A 19,877-nucleotide genomic window follows, 5' to 3' on the forward strand; every position below is an offset into this window, starting at 1 on the left:
TCGACGCCAACAGCGATGTTACTATTACCCTCTGGCAATATTTCTTCTGCAGACACTGTTACTAGATCCTAAACTAGCTCATTTGGACATCCCACTATCATCAAACCTAGGTAGTTTTGGCCCTTTCCCGCGATCGAATTGGTTCCCGACTGCCTTGTAAGATGCTTGAATCCCGATCCCCGACGACTACCGAGACACGTCCGCTCCTGTATCTTATGGACTCGGAAAAGATACAAAGACGCCTCAGTTACCCAATTGCCAAGCACAGTACCCGCATTTTGTCTATATCTTGGGCGAAATGCGCTGCCTTGTCACCCTCGCCGTCCTCGCCGGGCTGAGTGTTGCCGAAGTCACCAACCGACTGGGCCAACTGGATTCCGACCAACTGCCCAAATTCCTTAGCGACGGCGTAAGAACAAGCTCTTTGTGGTAGTCATGCATACTAACTCTTCCTGAATAAGCCCCTGCCCCATGGGCTTCCCTGGGGTCAGAAAAGGAACCCCAATGAACACCCGCCCGCAACAGGCGTCACCCGGCGCTATGATTTCACGGTGGCCCGCGGCACTGCCAGCCCCGATGGATTCCAGAAGCAGGTGTTGTCCATCAACGGGCAGACCCCTGGTCCCAGAATCGAGGCCAACTGGGGGGACTTCATCGAGGGTAGCGACCTCTGCTTAATTTCTTGTCTCGGTGGGAGCTGATCAATCGATCATCGCAGTGACTCTGCACAACAACATTACGGGCCCCGAAGAGGGGACCTCGCTGCATTGGCACGGTCTCCTGCAGCGAGAAACTCCCTGGTACGATGGTATCCCCAGTGTGACCCAGTGTCCCGTAGCTCCAGGGTCGTCGTTCACGTTCCGGTTTCGGGCAGACCGGCCGGGCACGACATGGTATCACTCTCACTATTCGGCTCAGTATGCAGGCGGTCTTTTTGGTCCTCTGGTTATCTATGGACCAAGCCATGTTGAGTACGACGTTGATCTGGGACCCATCTTTGTGGGTGACTGTATGAAGGCTCTGTCCCTGAGGACGCTGCTCGACGGGCTAACATTGACTTGCAAGACTTCCACAAAGACTACTTCACTATCGTCTCCGCAGGTCAGAAATCCATTACCCCCCCAAAAACTAACCTCTGCAGTGGTCGGAAATGACTCCGAGCTATGGGCGCAATCATCCGACAATACCCTGATCAACGGCCGGGGCAATTTCGACTGCAGCCTCGTCACCGACGCGACCCCCTGTATCAGCAACGCGGGCCTGTCCAAGTTCCGCGTCGAACAGAGCAAGACGTATCGACTGCGGCTGATCAACAACGGCGCCGGAGGCCTGATCAGGTTTACCATAGACGAACACATCCTCACCGTGGTCAGCACCGACTTTGTGCCCATCGTTCCGTACAATACCACCAATCTGACGCTGGGCGTGAGTTTGTGTTTCCCGCAGCTATGTTCCATCCAGGATATCTGTGCCACTGACCCCAGCATGTCGCATACAGATCGGTCAGCGAGCCGACGTCCTGGTCACGGCCAATGGCGCCAGCAATGGGGCATACTACATGCGTGCCACTCAGCCACCAATCCCCTGCGCTCGTGCCAATCAGCCCAACGGGACAGCCATTGTCCTCTACGACGATGCGGCGGAAGACACCATCCCGACCTCCAACGCCTACGATCTCGGCCTGAAGATGTTCGGTTCCTGCGCTGGCGAGCCCCTCAATCTCACTGTCCCGTACTACGCGATCACTCCCGATCCGAATCCCTCCACCACCCGGACCATCGTGGCCACCGAGCCCGTCAACGCCACCGGCAGCCAGGTCTTCGAGATGGATGGCTCGTCCTTCCATGCCAACTACAACGAGCCGCTGCTCCTGCGCGTCCACCAAGGTGATTCCTCGTTCGCGCGGCCCTGGAATATCTACGACTTTGGTTCCAACAAGACTATCCGTATCAATCTGTTCAACAATAACACCAGTCCCCATGTGAGTCTTGCCTTGAACCCCAGCGCCGGCCCGATCCGTCCACTGATCAGGCCCATCCTTAGCCCATGCACATCCACGGCCACGACATGTACGTGCTTTCCCACGGCCCAGGCGAATGGGACGGCTCGACGGTGGTAAACCCGCAAAACCCACTCCGCCGCGATGTCCAGATGCTCGATCCCTTCAGCCACCTGGTGATTCAGATCGACGCCAACAATCCCGGTGTCTGGGCGTATCACTGCCACATTGCCTGGCATCTGTCCATGGTAAGAGCTGCTTTTCTAACGACGCAATGCCATCCGAGGACAAGGTGTGCTAATCTTTTGACTAGGGAATGTATGTCAATGTCTTGTACGGCGCCGATGATGTGACACAGTGATGGCACGCCGCGTCTTCGCAAGTGCAACGCTCCGATAACCCTACGGTAAATTCTTCTTGTCCCTGTGTGGGAGCTTTGGTTTGTTGACAGTGAACAACCCACAAAGGCAGCTCCTCTCGCATACCAGTGGGTTCTGCTATGATAATTAGCATCAGGGCCTGCAGCGTTGGTCCGCATGCGTAGGCCGGACTGAGAACACATTCAGCGGCTCTTATGTACCTACTCTCCATTCCTTTTCTTTTTTTCCCGCATTGGCTCTACAGTGACTCCGCTGACAGGGACGCGGACTTAATTCCAGAAAGGATACGCACACCCATTGATCTATGAGCCGGGACACGGCTGGAGCTACGGTCCCGGTATGGACTGGGCCGGGCGGACGGTACATGCTATACTCTGATCAGATAAATACGGGAAAAGAGAGCTACTGGCTGACTCGTAGCAGATCGAAGTGGTTGCCCAGCAAGACCTGGAAAGCTTCATGGATACTCACATCTGGAAGCGTATAGGCATGCATTCCACCACCTTCCGCCCCTGGACTCGCCCAGATCTCACCGCGCATTCTGTTGAACTGGGCTGGCGGCGTCCTGACGGCTCCATGATCCCAGCGACGGTGCCCCTTGCGAGTCCAGCAGCCGACTGCTGCGGAGGGCTGGGGTTATATAGCACGCCAAACGACCAGACCAAACTCCTTGCCAGTCTATTGGCAAACGACGGCACCTTGCTGGCTCCGACCAGCGTGGCGGAGCTAATGAAGACCCAGGTGGAGGATAATATTTATTTCACCACGGAAGCGAACGGCACGAACACTCAAAATTCCTATGTCAACGGTAAGGCCCCTCGGCCGCATCGCCAGTTGTGGCCCAATGGCGCAACGGGTTGTTTCGGGCTCAGCTCCGCGATCAACAACGACGCCTTTCCTGGCCGCAGAGCAGCAGGGAGTGCCAATTGGCAGGGAATGCCTGGAATCCATGCGGTAAGTAGCGCATTTTCCGATATCAGTGTAGCTTTGTGGGGGGAATGTTCAGCCTCTAAGCAGCCCACCCCTCCAATCATTTCTCCGGTATAGAACACAGGCTAACACCACACATTGTTCATTGCCAGTGGTTGGATCGATCCACTGGCGTTGCGGGACTGTTCTTCTCCCAGATTCTTCCTCCTGGGGACCCGGGAGTCACAAAGGGTTGCCGTACGTTGGAGGCGGCGATATACCACCAGGTCAGATCGAGGGATGAATGACAAGAGGACAGAGGCCAGATTCCCCTCTATGGACATTATACCATCTCAATAGCGCTGTTGGCTATGGATTATGATGGTACGCAGCCGGAGAGGGGCAGATATGATCATTAGTAGGTACATTCTTGTCATGGATAGATAACATAAAGACCAGGCCAGGATGTAAGTGATAACGTGTGATTGCTGCGTAGCACCCCTAAAAGGTCTAGAGTAAGATCTCTTCCACCCCTTACCTAGAGTTCTCACCTGCGCCACCTGTTTTATATCTGTTTTTAAAATTTTCATTATTACTGTACTCCCTGGCAGCTTTGCTATCTACGTATCTGGTAGAGGGATGGACTTGTGATCGGGTCGGGTTCAGGGTGGGTACAGGCCCAGTTGGGCCCACCCGTAGCGGGTTCAGGTAGTACGGTAGACTAGTACGTAGGTAGTACTAAGGTATGTCTGAGAAGTTAGAACCCCGGCCCGCCGCCCAACACCTGTACCCGCCCGGGTTGGGTCGGGCCTTGGGCCGGGTTACCCGCAGATGGCCCCCGAAATTTAAGAAGGGCGGGGTTGTTCCAGCCTATCTAGGGAGGCGGTAGCCTAGCCTAGTTACTGCCTAAAATTTCAAATGTTCTCAGATTACCATTATTAACATTCCTCCAGGGATCATAAGGTGCTAGTCTCAGAATCCCTGCGGAGAAATAATATCCAGTTCGAACCACTATGAGATGGAGGTCCAACATATTGACAAATGGCCATGCCACGGAGGCACAACACGAGACACGGACATGGAGGCCAAAATCCTTGCCTAGCCCAAATGTGGTAAATGCACGCCAGACAAAGGCGATCAACCAAGACAGCACCACATGGCCAGGTCCAGACAATAATACTAGCGCAGATTTTGACCAACGCCCTGCGTTCATGTCACTGGCCGCCTCTCACATCAGATTCCGTCAATCGCAGTTCAGTCCTTGTCCAGAGCAGGCCTCAATTGTCTGATTGAGTCTCTGGCCGACAAAATTCCCCAGGGCAGAATAGATGTCCCTCTCGCCGGTCTCGGCCTCGAAGGTTCGGCAGTATTTCTCTGAAAACCGAGCCTCCAGCTGCCTGATCTTGCGCAGTTCATGCACGACCAACTGCGCGTTGAGCAGCCGCCCCGCCTCGTCGTCCATTTCGTAGACCCCCACCGTGAGGGGCGCGGGTCGAAAAGCTACGCTACGCCCCCGGCAGAACGGCGGGATGCTGATCTGGGCGATGCTGCTGTAGATGATGAGCACGTTAGAGATGATCACGGCGATCAGAAAGGGGAGATGTGGGTCTTCCTTGCAGGAGCATTCGAGGAGTTGCTGTAGCCGTTTCGTGATGCCAGAACAGACCAGCAGCGCCTGGCCGGTGGTTAATCCGCTGGGGGAGTCCTCATCGCGCATAGAAAGTCGATTGACGCTGGCGAGCAGACGTTTGCCGACGCGGGTGCAGTCATGACCAAGGGGAGTCGCCAGACCGGTGTTGGATTCGTTACTCTCAGATGTCATGGTCATACTTTTGCCGAGGCCAGGTGAATGCATATCGATGGGCTTAGGTTTCAACGTCGACATTGCCGTAGCACCATTCTCGTCCCATTCTCCAGACGTATTCAAATTGAATGGAGCATTGTTGTGCGATGACAGAGTCCCCGACAACAGCATGGGCTGGTCTACAAAGTCCGGCCAAGCCCAGAGTGGACCGAACTCGTGGGCCGTTGTTGCGACGTCAGGACAAGGACGTTGTAGTCCCGCAGAGGGGTCCAACGGTAGAAGATGTGAAGATGCGCCGGGGAGATGGTTTAGCAGAAAATCGTCCTCTAGCTCCTGACCATTTTCCGTGACGTACGCGCTCTTGGGATCCGCAAACCCAGACTCAAAGCTAAACGGCGTGATGTAGCCGGGACCGTCTGTCAATGTCGGAGCGGGCATACTCTTTGTGCCAGAACTGGTGCTCAGTTCGGAAGCAGCAGGAGGATCGGACATGCCGTGGTTTCGGCGATCTGTTGAAGATGCCGATGTTCTTGATGATGGCCGGGATGGCGATAATGACGGTGGTATAGACCCACCGGCGCCACTCATTGCTGCCGGTGGTGTTCTTTTACGCTTATTCCGAGCATCCTCGTTGCTTTCATCGCCGTGGTTTGTCCCGTGGTTCTCTCCAGCTGTCAGAAGAGTGGCCAGCCTCGCTGTTCGTAAGGAGACGCTGTATTGGCATCTGTGGCCCAGCTTGGTGCAGCGGCCACAGCTGGGATGCTGCTTGTCGCATCGGACCTTGGAATCCGTGCAGTAGTCACACGAGGATCGTAGCTTGATCACAGGTGGGCCGGATTGTTCTCTGGATCTCTGGGCACGACTTCGTCGAATATCTTCCATTGTGCACTCTCTTGTTTGTCCTGTGCAATAAATTTTCGGTTCGGGCGTAAATGAAGAAGATATGATACTTGCAGCAAGAATCTAGGGGGGACGAGAAGCATCTATTATAGTGAAGACCGCAAGTGCACCCTTCTTTTAGGCAGACTCCTTAAACCTAGTCGCTCGGCCAGTGTGAGGGTCAGTTAAACCATCCAATGTCCAGCTCTGTATGGTCAGATAAGTATACCTATCAGCCGCAGCAAATGAGACCCTAAAATCGCAACGGCCAGCCATGCGCCGCAGGTCCTGTCGAATTTATCTCATTCGGAGCAACCTACGGACCAGATTGGCCACAGCCCCCATTCGAAGGCTTGGGATGGTTTATCCCGAAGACGTCTGGCAGGCAGTGTTAGCAAATAGCAAATATTTGGTTAATCATCATATGTATTTTAAGTGACCCATCATGTAATATTTTCTGTAAATTCTGATAGTAAGCAGTAAGGGATGTAAGTAGATAGGCCCACTTTTTTCTTAGTTAAGGAACAAGCCATCTGTTTCTGATGATTTAACAAAGCTTAGGTGTCTTTTTAAGCCAGTGATGGTTTTAGCAATGTGAGATGACATTTCAGGTCCTTCTTTGGCCTATGGCACAGTGTGGGAGGGTCTCGCATTTACGTCGGGATGGAGAGTGGGTACAAAAGGGCCTCTTCAGGCAGAAACCGACGACCGATACAGAAGGTCATCAAGTCTGGATTCACCACAGGTATGTGCTCATGGGGGCCCCAAAAAGGTCCCAAGTTTGCGTTCTTATGCCCTGACCATTACCCGCGGCCCCAGCACCAATTAACAAGGGCATAAAATGCTCCGCTTTGCCTGCGGGATGCGCTTCATAACTTTGGGGAAATTGCCGCCACGATCTCAAGATCGCAGATCTCGTGTCTGGGTCGGAGACAGCAACAGCACGTTCAAGCTCAGCTTCGAAATCGGGTGTTGGCTTGTTCACCTTTCCATTCCCTCCTCTTTCCGGAAGTGCCTTCAAAACTTTGTCTAGATGATGATACGAGGAACCGCTGAACAACAACACATTACTGGCTGAAACCCAGCACCTTGTAGAGTTCTCGCGATTCGACCAGCTAAATCCGGGTCGCCTGGCGCCGGATATTGGTATTCGTACGCCTCTTGTGGAAGTCCAGGCGCACCAGCATAGTCATAATATATTGGGGGGTTGCGAGCTGCAGATATATGAGGCTGGGAAGTTTCCCAGTGGGCAGTGAACACAATAATGCCACGAGAATTGTCAAGAATATGGGCATGGGATTGTAAAACATCGATCAAGGGTTTTTGGTGGTTATTTCCCATGAGCACGTAAGGACCAGACCCATGAGAAAAGAACAGGGAATTCGCCCGTTTGGAGCTTTGCGTCGGCATTTTGTGGTTCGAAGATGCGAATACAAAAGAAATTAATTCTTGAGAAAGAAGCTACTGTACATTTATTCTGGACTGGCTAAATAACTTAACTTGTACTGTCAATCAGACTTCTGGTGGTCGGGAATCTTGGTCCCGGACCCGACAGTACACGGATCACGGATTGCCTCTTCCGTGCCACTAATCCTGCTTTAAACAGGCATATTCCTTCCTCTCATCCAATATCAATGTGAAGAAAAAGGAGCTGCTCAACGAACAAAAAGTTATCTGGGCGATGGCATTACACATCCTCGTCATCGGAGCTACTGGTGAGCCCTTTGCCTGCCGCGAAGTTTCCTTTGAGGATTGTCTTTCTCATCATGTGTAGGGCCATCGGGCTTGGAATTCTGCAATGCCGCATTGACACGAGGGCACAGATTGACCCTTTACGTGCGAAACCCAGCTAAGCTTCCTACCAATATCACTAGCAGTGAAAATGTTTCAGTTGTGAAGGGAACTCTAGAAGATATTTCTAGTTTCCAGCATGCTGCAACTTCCGGTCCTACAGTCTTTGTCTCATTCGCAGGCCCTGTTGTAAACTCCAAAGGAACGGTGCGTTAAAGAACTGGCTCACTCTTTCCCTCACCTCTCACTTCCGCAGAAGGCCAAATATGAATATATTGACGGAATACTAGCCTGTTACTGATGCCATGAAACACATATTTCCTATTTTGATTGCCAATAACTACCAGAGGGCAATGGTACTCGGCACATGTTCATTCACGGCGCCACAAGACAAAGGCGCTCTCAAGTGGAAAGCGTCGATTATTCTCGTCAAGATTATTGGCGGGTCGGCCTATGACGAATTCAAAGGGCTTGGTGCATATGTGACATCTCAGGACGTCTCGCAGCTTAAGTGGACTTTGTTCCGGGTGCCTTTCTTGAATACTGGCCCCAATGCACCGGTGACGGCTACTTTCACTGGGTCAGGTGATGATGGGATGTTCTTATCCAGAAAGAGTCTGGCGAACTGGGTTTTGGACGAGATGACTGAAAACTCTGCTTGGGTTGGCAAGGCGCCTGTTCTGGCGAATTGAGGAGGGAACTGATGGCCTAGCTGTTAGGGAAGCCGTGGCCTAACACAATGAATGTACTTTCCTGATTGCTCATTAGTCTGAGATTCATAGGCCCAATAACTAGAAATGTAGAGTGTGTCTGTCAATACTTTACATCCTTAGTTGACACCTTTGTAAGCCAACATGTCTCAGGCAACGAAGAAAATGATCAAATGAATCTACCATTCTTGAACCTCGCCGGTGTAGAGGACAACCTTGCCACCGTACTGCTCCTTGGTTCCCTTCGTAATAACATCAACCATACCGCTTGTAGACTTGTCGATGGTGTCCGGCGCTGATTCCAGACCCCATCCTTTCGCAGCCCCGTTCCCCATGTCGGTCTGAACCCAGCCAGGGTCCAGTACAAAGGTGTTGAGCCACTCATCTTCGGAGTTGATTCGAACGCCATACCACGGGAGAATGGACTTGGAAGCACCGTATGCCGCATTAGGGACGGGAGGCTGGCGGCTAGAGAGCAGGTTAGTCCAGTAGAAGACATTAGATGGGGAGTAATAAGAGAGAGCATGTCTTACCCTAGAGCTCCAGCTCCAGACCCCATAATAGCGAAGACAGGTTTGGTAATCGACTTCTCAAGGAGAGGACGAGTGGCTTGGTAGAGAGAGACAACGCTAAGGACGTTCACCTCGATGTGCTCGACGATGTCGGCGCGTTTGACATCTTTAACCAGGGGGTACACCTTAGCAATACCGGCATTGGCAACAACGTAGTCGATATGGTCAACGCCCTTGTCGGTGGCCTTTTTGACAGCGTCAAAGGCAGACTGCTCAACACCGGCGTCGTACTTCACTACGATAATGCTGCTGCCCTCGCCCACGGATAGCCGAGATAGCTCCTGGGCGGTTGGGTGCGCGGGATCGCGAACCGCAGCCACGACAAGCTGCGAGTGGCTTGATTAGCTCCGGACAGATCTCGGTTAACTGATAATAACTTACGTAGTTCGGACTGGCCACGAAGTGCTTCACCAGTCCGAAGCCCAATCCTCGGTTAGCACCGGTAACAAAGGCAACAGTGGGAGCCATAACAGGGGGTAAAATTGGTTGGTATACGGCAAGAATGGAGGGGATCGAACTGGAATTGATCACTGCTTTGGCACGGACTGGGAGGCACATAGAAACGATTATTTCTAGTCATCTTGCCGGAAGGTTGATTACCAATCTCAATTACAAATGCGAGGCATGATGGTAAGCATTTGACAGGGGGTTTGGAGCTACTGGATAAATGGGGCGAAGCGCAATCTGCACGGTGACTGTGTGTATATACAGGATAATCATGCGTTTAACACGCGTGTTCGCGCGAGATCATCTTGCATCAGAACTGGTTTACAACGATGGCTGAGGGCTAGCTTTTTCTGATAATGACTCGGAGCCATCGCAGTGTATCTCTCGCCACTAGCCAGCATCCCGGGACCCAAGCTAGCTGGTAAGATGGAACCTGACTATTTCACTGGCTAGCTCCAAGTATAACAGATGCGTCTAGCTTTGACACACTGGTACGAGGGTTATTACCAAGTATGGCTTGGTGGAAAGTACTTCCTTCGCCTGCAGGAGATGCACAAACAATACAGTATGCAATGAATCTGGAGTACCGTCGCAGATGCTGAAGAATATGAAGGGCCCATTGTACGCATCAACCCGATTGAGGTGCACTACAATGACCCTGAATACATCGACTTGGTTGCGGGTCCGTCCAGGAAGACCAACTGTCACCCAAGTCTGGCAAGAAAAACAGGAACCCCCAACTCGATGGTAACAACAGTTGAGCATGACATTCACCGCCAGCGACGAAACGCAGTGGCTGGATTCTTCTCAACGGCTAGTATTTGCCAACTTGAGCCCATAATCCGAGCTACCGTGAGAAGACTTCTAGAATGACTTGAGGAGATAGCACGAGCAGGCTCTCCCCCAGTGCAGATTCACCACATCTTCAAAGCCTGCACTAGTGATGTGATCACCCAATATGCCTTTAGTGATAGTTTTGCATTCATGGAGCGGCCTGGCTTCAGGAAGCCCTATTTTGATGCCACCGACATGTTCTTTAGGCTGAATCATATCATGATATTCTTCCCTTAGTTCGCTACTTTAATGCAGAAGACCCCCAGCTGGTTGGTCAAGGCCATAATGCCGAATTTGGCGGAGCTTGTGGACAAGAAATCAGTATGTATTATTCAGGCGCTGCTCTCTCCCAAGCCCGCAGCAAGCTAATCTTCATGTAAGTGGTGGATTGATTGAGTTCGCGAGATCAGGAACTCTCTAAACCCTAAAGGAATTAAGAGCATAATTTTGGAGGGTATCCTTAATAGTACTCTTCCTCCTGCTGATAAGACAGATGCCTAGTTAGTAAGTAAGGCTTAACTAGTCATCTTTGCCGGCAAGGGTATAATAGCATTCACACTCACTGCTACTGTGTATAAGCTTTTGGCTAACCCTCCTGTACTTAAGTATCTCTAAGCCAAGCTCCGTGCGGCAGTACCAGACAAGGAGTCTATTCCTTGATTCTCGGAGGTTGACGGGTTACCTTTCTTTAACACTGTGGTGCAGGAGGTCATCCGCCTACAGGCTACACCCAGGAGTCATGAACCACCAGATGCATGTCCCTGCCAGCCAACCAGTCATATATCACAATAAGATGGATCTGGTCGTACATACACTGTACTAACAGGATTCCTTATGACAAGTTATGAGCATGAGTCCTCTGTGTTTGCATTTGAATCCAGATGTCTATAAAGATCTATATGCATTCCGCCCACAATGCTGGATTAACAATCCTTCAACTGGGGCGAGCATTCTTACTAATACTAACTTTATACAGCCTTAGGATCTAGAATCCCCCTTTAATCTACCTATATTATTTCTACTAATATTAAGTATATAATAAGTATAAATTTACCTATATTAATATTTAATTTAAAGCTATATAATATTAAAGTTAAATTCTAGCTTAGTAATTAGAGAATATTTGTAGCGGGCAAGGCCCGCTGTATGCTCGAGCCTATCGGCACTCGCGAGCTGCCTTAGGCACCAATCTTTTCTTGTTCGGCCGTTGCGGCCCTAGTTAGAACCCCTTAGCGATTTCTTACCGTCCAAACCTAGGTCATAGGTTGACCGGCTTCTAGCCCGTGACAATATTAGTTAATTTCTATTAGCTATATATCAAGCTTATACTATATATAAGAAACTTATTAAGTATTAAAAATAAGTATAATAGTAATTTATAACAAAACAAGACTAACACTAGTTAAGGTTTAACTAGTGTTAGAGTCATAGTGAGGTTCCTCTAACACTAGCAGACCTTTTTTTGACACAAGCTGAGCTGTGTCCCTAAACAGTTATGTAAAGCCACCATATTAGTCATAATGCAACTAAGGATGGGTTGAATTGGACGGGCCGCCTATCTAAACAAGATTAACCAGCAAGAATCCGCAAGATGCAGGTGTGATCTAGTTAACTTACTTCAAAGGGCTTGAATTAGTGGCTAGTTTAGTTTATCATTTAATTCCAATACATCCGCCTACCGTTGAGATCTGGTTCCGTGTTTTGCGCAGTTGCCAGACTGATGTAAGGACTCCTCTACACCTGGTATCTAACCAAGTCCCACACCTAATGCAAAATAGGAATACAAATACACCAGAGAAACAGGAACTTGATTTTGTTTAGATCATCAGCAGGGCACATCCCTGCTAATGCACATCATGAACATGGTTTCTGGACCACTATCAGGTGCTGAAAGCCATCTGGCTACACGCACTTGCGCTCAATGCAAAGGAAGCAAGAAGAAGTGCAATAAAGCGCTACCAAGCTGTAGTCGATGCTCTAGGTAATTCGGTCATCTTTTATCACTCCATTAAGCCTGCTCTGGCGATTCCAAAAGTTGACGTCCACTGATAGAGGAAAGTAGGCTCTCACTGGGCTGCGCGTATGATGAACCGCCCGATGTGCCTGACATGGGCTCTGGCTCGGAATTCAAGTTTGATGAAATACTACGTCGTCTTGACAAAATTGAAAAACACATTTTTCAAAATGGAAATCAAGTGGCCGCCGAAGCGAATGGGACTATTCCACTCGGGATTACCTCTGCCAGTGATGAGACGGCCAAAAGCTCCGAGATGCAAAATTGGCAAATCAAGCCCGGTCTTCTCCGGCCATCGTACCGTGCTTTCCTCTGCACTATGGATTTGATGCGATTTCTTGAAGAGAAGAAGACATCACTGGACCAAGTACGTCGCAAGTACCTTCGGACGATCCATAGCTGGTTGCCTATCGTCTCCGAAAAGCGGGTCCTGAAGGGATTCGAAAGAATTCAGAATGGTGATCCCTCTGCAGCATCCACACTTCTGGTGTTCTCTATGCTACTTGTTATTTCTAATCCGTTCGACGACGAGGATGGATCCTCGCCCACCGAATCCCATCTGTATCTGACCACTAAATATCAGTTTTCCCTATTCCTGTCGCTATCCTGCCCTTCGATAGAGCTGGTTCAAGCCGGGATTCTGATAGCTTTATACGAACACGCTCAAGGAGCCACGGATATGGCATACGTCACCATTGGAACATGCGCGAGGCTAGCTTACCTGCTCGGGCTCCATAGAGCTGTACCCTGTCCTTCCATCACAACAGAAGAAATTCAAAGTAGGGTCGAAGAGGAAAATCGCACTTGGTGGGCTATTGTTGTGGTAGACAGGTTCATATCTTCCCCACTGCATTTATTCTTTAGGGGCATCCCTTGCTGACTGTTACTCATTCAGATATATCAATATGGAGCCACTAGCACCACCTAGACCAGCTGCAGTGGAGAATCCAACTCCAGAGGAGACCCTTCCGCAACAGTACCAACCATGGCCGAGTACATTCCCTGCCATTCAGTCGTCCCCTTTGTCGAGTGGTAACAGCGAAGGTGATTGGGACTACGCCCTTGAGGCAAACGCGGCTAGAAAGCTTGGCCAAGTGCAAGATTTGATCCGCGAAAACTATTCGGATGAGACCATACGAATGGAGAAAGCATTCCAGATATACAATGAGCTGGAAGAGATGTTGATACATATACGAAGGCGACATAATATCTCTCTATACAACCGATATGGTGGAGGCTTTGCAACGGGTATTGGGTCAGTTTCTTTCTCTTTTTACTCGCCATCAGTCAGTCTCTCAGCTTACATTTCATTAATCACTAGGGCTGCATTGACGCTTTTACTCTCCTTCCGCCAGGATTCCGGGGGAGCGACCGGAGATGACGTCTGTACCTTGAAGCTCCAGGAATTGTGTCATGCCATGGTGGTGATATGTAATGACCTGGAGGAGGTGACTTTCAACCCCAGCCTCAGTCTTGATTCAATACCGCCATCGGTGATCAGCGCCATCTACTACGCGGCTTTGGGACAAAAGGTTATTCGCCAGATGGATCTCTCCGCCGACGTTGAAGACTGGGAGGGTTCGATATTCATCAAGTCACTTCGAGCTCTCAGCACGCGATGGATGCTGGCCAGTAAGTTATCTTCTCCTCTTTCCTTCAAGTGCTTGGCCACAGTAGTCAATGAAGATCTAACCAGTTACATAAATTTGTTAGAACGATACCTGGAGATTTTACAATCCGATGAAAAAAAATAGGCTAGGACAAACCGGCGGACGGGCCTTGTCAGGGGCCTCAGGGCGGCCGCCCGCGGCCGACTCGGAAGACGATCCAACAGCCCTGATTAGTGAGGAATGGATCCGTTAGCAATCAACAATCAGCAATCTGAATCGGCTTACACTTCTACAGTCCTCGAATTTACCCAGTATCCATTAATAATAATGAAGCAGTTGAAGCCCTCTTATAAATTGGTTCACCAATCCTCATTCCGTCCTTTTCCATCCTTTTCAAATAAACCTCTGGTGCGCTTCGTCGCAATCCCTTTGTTCTTTGATCTCCGATATTCCCCTCAACAACGCACGGCACTTTCTTCAGAATGGCTAGAGCAACTGTCGTGATAATCGGCGCCTCTCACGCTGGACTTGGAGTTGCAAATGGGCTCCTTAAAACAGACTCCGACAAGGTCAAGATTGTCTTGATCAATCCGTCGGAGAAGCATTACTTCAATATTGCGGCTCCGCGGATTCTCGCAAAGCCCCAGTTCTTCCAGCCGAATCAATATCTCCTCCCCATCGAAAAAGCATTTGCGCGCTACCCCAGGGAGTCGTTTCAATTCATCAAAGGAAGAGCAACCGGCATCGATACCGCCTCAAAGACAGTCAAGGTTTCCTCGCTGCAATCGGTCCTTGCCTACGACTATCTCGTAATTGCATCCGGCAGCACGACGGCTTCCTCACTGCAGGGGGAGCCGGCTCCTTTCAAGCCGTTCGGCGACCATGATATCGACGCCTCCATTCGCTCGATCCAAAAGGTCATCTCCAATGCGACAAGTGTCGTCGTGGGTGGAGCAGGCCCGGTGGGTGTCGAATTTGCGGGCGAGCTTGCAGAGGCTTTTAAAGATAAACGGGGCGCTTCGGTCACTCTCATTTCGGCGTCGAAACATGTCTTGCCCGGGTTAAAGGAAAGGGCCAGTATTATGGCGGAGAAGGTCCTTGCAGAAAAGGACGTCAAGGTGATTACCTCCCGCAAGGTGGTGGACGCCGTGCGCCACGTTTCTGGCAACAAAAGTCAGTGGGTTGTCAGCCTGGACAACGGCGAGCAGCTTGAAGCAGACGTGTACATCTCTACGACGGGGGTGATCCCCAACAACCAGTTTGTCCCCGCAGAATTTCTCTCCGCCGATGGCTGGATCAAGGTAGACGACACACTGCGTGTTACGGGAGGGGATGGCTCGATCTACGCGCTCGGAGACATTACCGTCCAACCAGTGCGCACGGCAATCAAAGTTGCAGAGCAGGTCCCAGTGGTTGTGGCCAATCTCAAGGTTGCAATCCTTGGCTGGGGAAAGGCTGCTACCTACTCCTCCAATGACTCTATCATGATGCTTGTGCCGATTGGAGAAAGTACGGGCACGGGTCAGATGTTCGGATGGAAACCTTGGGGAATTCTGGTTTCCAAGATCAAGGGGAAGGACTTTTTTGTTTCGAAAGCTGCTGGGATGCTTGGTTTGAGCTGAGTTGATCTCTCCATGTCTTATGGCTTACATCCCCTTTTTTTCCCATCAGAAATTGCGGCTGCGTCTCCCCCCTCTCATCATCTCTACTTTGCAGTTTCCTTTCCTGCTGTCAGCCTTGACTGGTTGCTGGGCTGGCTAAGCTAATTATACCCCCCTTTCTTTACTCCCAGTGAATTCATCTAAGTTACAGGATGGTAAAGGTGCATTCCCTGGTTTTCCCTAACCTGTAGTAAAACCTGTTAACTTACGAGCACTATCTCCTCCTTGAATTTCTTAGCTAAATTAAGAAGACAAAATTAGATTAAGAAGATTATTACGCTGGTGAAGCAGCATACTGGAATAAGAGACACTTAAGTAGTTAGTATAATAGGCAAAACATTATTATCATGATATAAAGCTTGAGGATGATCACATATAGGGATAACAAGCTCTTTACCTGGTGGTCAGGGCCAGATTATAAATGACTTAGCAGCTGACAGATCATGTGAGTTGGGATGTTCCTCTGTGACTGCACTCATCACCTGGTGCTAAGGCTGGATGAGACTCTGGCTTCTCCCCTTACTAAAGGTTAAGTCTTATGACGTTCGTTTGATTGACATTGATTGACATGCTCTGCGCCATGCCCATAATACATAATAAGGAGTAATTCAGGCTTTCCAGAGACTATTGGATGGATGGGGATTCTAGAAGCTGGACACATCTTTATGTCCAAGTCTCCAAGATTCTCTTACGGCAACAACCCCGCAGAGATCTGCTGCCGATCCATCGTAGTCTTCATACTAGTGAGTAGTGACCAGTGTGGCTTCAGTTACCTCGAGCAGGAATATTCATATACGTATATAACATATATACCAACGTAAAAGACCACACTGAAGATACAACTGGCTGACCACAAAATTCCCAATTTAGGAGTTTGCCGCTGGGAATTACCATGTCCCATCCACCTGCGTCGCTCCGGGCAGCCTGCGCTCATCCGGACTCGCTATTCACCATTCCGGAGGAGGATCTCCTGCGCCTGGTATATAAGGAGTTTTCCCAAGAGATCGACCGTCTCAAGAGAGCGTACTCCGTTCGGCCGCGTCGCCCCTCAACCCCGCCCAACACCACGTCGCCCTCGTGCCTCCTGTACAAACAGAACTACGACGAGGTAAACCGGACGCTCGTAGCACTCCTGACCCTACGATGGATTTACACAGGAGAATATGAGATCTTAGTTGGGTCCCAGTCTCCAGAGCTCCGCTTATCCATGTCCTCATTCGATTGGATCCGGAGATTCTACGCCCAAGCCATCAAGGGCCCGAACGATCTCTACATCCTCATCACCTCCGTCGTCATCAATGATCTAGGCAAGGACGCCCAGCTCGCATCGAATTACCGCGTCCTGACAGGGAAAGACATCTCTACTCTCAACCACGACGCCGTCCTCCTCAACGTATGCACGGCCGCACGGAGCCTCATCCCGGCGCTGGCTCACTTCCCCGCCCCGCAAGACCGTGACCATCTCATCAGCGGGATCGAAATCGGCGCCTCCTTCAACTTTGGCCAGCTGGCACAGGCAGAAAACGCCCCCGCCTGCCTGTCTGTTTTCCAGACGATGAAGGCCCCTCACCACCGCCACAGCGTCCAGCTCCGCTTCATGGAGCAGCTACTGGATGTTGCGGGCGCGGCAGGCCACCTGGACTGGACCTGTGCCAAAACACTCACCCAGCCGGTTTTCGACGCGTACCGCGATGTCTATGATGCCTGCGAGGGCGTCATGGCTGGCACACTCGATGTGCGCAGTGGGTATGACCTTGTCTTGGCGCGACGGGCGCATCGTCTCCATACCACGGGCTTCCGGCTGCTTCATGTGGAGGAGGATCGAGAAGACCGGGCCCTGATGCGGGTGTTGTGCATGGGGGGCGTGACGTCGCTGGACACCGCGCGGCGCTATGAGGCCGCGTGGAGGACTCTCGGCAACGCAACCCGGGAGGCGCTGGTCAATGCCCTTAATGTTGTGGGCTCGAAGGATGAGCCAGCCGTTCAGCCGACGTATATGCCTGCATTGCTTGGCAGCGTCCACGATGACCAGCGAGCGTTGGCATGTGCACTGGGGTATCTTGCTCGGGTCATGGGTGCGACGACGAATCTGCCAGATTGCACACCAGTGGTTGTTGAGAGGAGTATGTTGGGCGTGCTGAAGCAGTACATTGAGGGCGGAGATTTCGATCCTACTGTTCTTGAGAGGCTTGATGTACCGGATGCTGTGGTTGCTCTGTAACTTATGCGATGCCTCTTTACCCTTAACGGCACAGTTTAGAGCGTGGAAATATTCTTGAAACAGGTCTAGTTTCAAGGCTCCACGACGCTGCATTTACCCTTTGCTTTCATTTGAGGCGCCCACATGTACATTTAGCCAAGTCTTCGCCGTATTTCGTCAAGTGACGTTGTCAGATTCATTAAACCATCTTCAGCCTACGTCCCAGCACGACCCATTCGCTTGTGATGCTTCATCTTCTTCTCAAAGTACACACTCGTCCACTCCCGATTCCGGGGCATCAACCCCCAAGCCGTCATGTGCGTCTCTTCCTCCTCCGTCAGACCCAACCAAGCATACAGATCTTGCCGGCGCTCGACGACCTTCTTCTTTTTCGGGGAAGGACGAGCACGTTCCAGGTCAAGGACGGCTCTTGCTCGTCTCCCTCCACCTTTCTCCTCGACCACCTGCACCACCTGGGGTAGCTTGGGGTCCCCTTGGTCTTCGTTCCATTCGCTATACCAATCCGGGTAGGACGAGACAGTCGCCTTTAACCTCGAGCCCACCCAGCAAGTATATGACCCGTCCTCTTTTTCATCATCATCATCATTGCGTTTGCGGCTTGTAAATGCCTTCCAAATCCTCCTCCCCATGTGCGAATCATCGCAGCCAAACTTGTGGGCGGTTAGGATGGTCGCGGTGACCATCACCACCACCGTACATATTTGCGTGTATAGGGCCGACATGCCAATCGCGACGACGTGCACGCCGAACGCGACCCAGCCCAAGAACCGGGTCGCCTGGTAGATGCCATGATTCGGCACCCGCGGGGTGGTCGTGAACAGTAATTGGATCAGATGTGCGGGCGCAGCAATCGTGACGGCTTTCGAGTCGTCAGTCACCACGATGACCTTGGCGATAGCGGAGGGGTCCTTGGGCTCGACGGGCATGGCCATGTGTTTGTCTTTCCCTCGATTCATCCTCGTTTCGTCATATTTGCCCTTGTAGTCGCGCGCTTCCTGCTGCGCTCGACGGACATTGGCATCGATCCCGGCGCGGTTCTGCGCGACCAGGAAACATCGCACAACCACAGACACAACCATCGCCATCACATTGGCAAACCCCCACCAGTCCGCCGTCAACACCGTCAACGCAATCAGCAGCCCGTGCACCGGCACCGCAACAAGCAACACGCCAACCAGGACCGTCTTCCACCTGGAGGGCCGTGGCTGCTCAACAACCTCCCAGGTAATCACACTCCGCGCCTGACGCAGGTCCTGCGTGCGCAGCCATCGCGAGAACCAGCCCGCCAGCTCGGTGGTCACGATCCCCGCGGAGATGTTGTACAGCGTGAAGCCGAACTGCTTGGAGGTGAACCGGTTCCCCGCCACGACGAAGGCGCCCAGGAGAGGCAGGTAGTCCAGGTAGTGGCTCGGGACGAGCCGCCCCGTGATGCGGTCCATCTCCTCCGCGCCCAACAGCGTTACCAGGCCGAGGGCGTCGATGCGCAGGCCGGTTCCCTCGGCCCAGGTGTTCAGGCGCTGGTGCCAGGGATACATGGCTGATTATGATCGTGACCATAAACATTCCCATGTGTCTATGTACCTTAGGAGTTTATATCCATCCTTGAGTCAGGCTCCGTCAGCTTTCAGCTGCAATCAGAATTATCAGGCTGCATTAGACACAACTCGAGCCTGACGTTAGTCCTGAGTAGTATTAGCCTGCAGCCCCCAAAATCTCACTCAGTAAAATTAAAACAGTTGTCAGTCGTAATGTTAACCGAATAATATATGACACATAAGCTCAGTCCACCACTGCGGCGCTGGATCGGCAGTGTAACTGACTCGTTGACAGACCCTCCAGCAGCGGCAGACGTCGTTATGGAGGGTAAGGGACGGCTGGGACGCAGATCGAATACGAGGGCGAGGCTTAGCGGGAGCACACGGACGTTGCCTTGTGCGGTTCGAGACCCCCCTTTTCACTGAATGCTCCATAACAATGGATTACTACGGAGTAGGCTCTGCGCACTGGCGTCCAGATCCCTGTCATACCACGGGATGTATTGCGCTG

At 51.4% G+C, this 19,877-nt stretch overlaps 7 protein-coding genes across 7 annotated transcripts; 4 read left to right on the forward strand and 3 right to left on the reverse strand.

Moving 5' to 3' along the window:
• Window positions 1–298: 298 nt before the first annotated feature.
• Window positions 299–3,596, forward strand: CDV56_105308 (uncharacterized protein; the record flags this gene model as incomplete). Its single annotated transcript, XM_026758927.1, has 8 exons — window positions 299–409; window positions 462–660; window positions 719–1,425; window positions 1,499–1,981; window positions 2,044–2,247; window positions 2,659–2,739; window positions 2,803–3,333; window positions 3,462–3,596. The coding sequence occupies 8 exons, from the start codon at window positions 299–301 to the stop codon at window positions 3,594–3,596; spliced, it is 2,451 nt and encodes an 816-aa protein (XP_026615140.1).
• Window positions 3,597–4,531: 935 nt separating this feature from the next.
• On the reverse strand, window positions 4,532–5,974 carry CDV56_105641 (uncharacterized protein; the record flags this gene model as incomplete). The annotated part of the gene is made up of 1 exon (XM_026759260.1): window positions 4,532–5,974. One exon carries the CDS (start codon window positions 5,972–5,974, stop codon window positions 4,532–4,534), a length of 1,443 nt encoding a protein of 480 aa, XP_026615141.1.
• Window positions 5,975–8,115: 2,141 nt separating this feature from the next.
• CDV56_105902 (uncharacterized protein) lies at window positions 8,116–8,454 on the forward strand (the record flags this gene model as incomplete). The annotated part of the gene is made up of 1 exon (XM_026759521.1): window positions 8,116–8,454. The coding sequence occupies one exon, from the start codon at window positions 8,116–8,118 to the stop codon at window positions 8,452–8,454; it is 339 nt and encodes a 112-aa protein (XP_026615142.1).
• Window positions 8,455–8,651: 197 nt separating this feature from the next.
• CDV56_105939 (uncharacterized protein) lies at window positions 8,652–9,512 on the reverse strand (the record flags this gene model as incomplete). Its single annotated transcript, XM_026759558.1, has 3 exons — window positions 8,652–8,940; window positions 9,006–9,370; window positions 9,426–9,512. 3 exons carry the CDS (start codon window positions 9,510–9,512, stop codon window positions 8,652–8,654), a joined length of 741 nt encoding a protein of 246 aa, XP_026615143.1.
• Window positions 9,513–12,433: 2,921 nt separating this feature from the next.
• On the forward strand, window positions 12,434–15,571 carry CDV56_106186 (uncharacterized protein; the record flags this gene model as incomplete). The annotated part of the gene is made up of 4 exons (XM_026759805.1): window positions 12,434–13,170; window positions 13,235–13,594; window positions 13,661–13,971; window positions 14,508–15,571. The coding sequence occupies 4 exons, from the start codon at window positions 12,434–12,436 to the stop codon at window positions 15,569–15,571; spliced, it is 2,472 nt and encodes an 823-aa protein (XP_026615144.1).
• A 931-nt stretch (window positions 15,572–16,502) lies between these two features.
• CDV56_106444 (uncharacterized protein) lies at window positions 16,503–17,831 on the forward strand (the record flags this gene model as incomplete). Its single annotated transcript, XM_026760063.1, has 1 exon — window positions 16,503–17,831. The coding sequence occupies one exon, from the start codon at window positions 16,503–16,505 to the stop codon at window positions 17,829–17,831; it is 1,329 nt and encodes a 442-aa protein (XP_026615145.1).
• A 194-nt stretch (window positions 17,832–18,025) lies between these two features.
• Window positions 18,026–19,366, reverse strand: CDV56_106548 (uncharacterized protein; the record flags this gene model as incomplete). Its single annotated transcript, XM_026760167.1, has 1 exon — window positions 18,026–19,366. The coding sequence occupies one exon, from the start codon at window positions 19,364–19,366 to the stop codon at window positions 18,026–18,028; it is 1,341 nt and encodes a 446-aa protein (XP_026615146.1).
• Between the last annotated feature and the right edge of the window lie 511 nt (window positions 19,367–19,877).

This window comes from Aspergillus thermomutatus (assembly GCF_002237265.1).
Source record: "Aspergillus thermomutatus strain HMR AF 39 chromosome Unknown NODE_74, whole genome shotgun sequence".
Taxonomy (NCBI): domain Eukaryota; kingdom Fungi; phylum Ascomycota; class Eurotiomycetes; order Eurotiales; family Aspergillaceae; genus Aspergillus; species Aspergillus thermomutatus.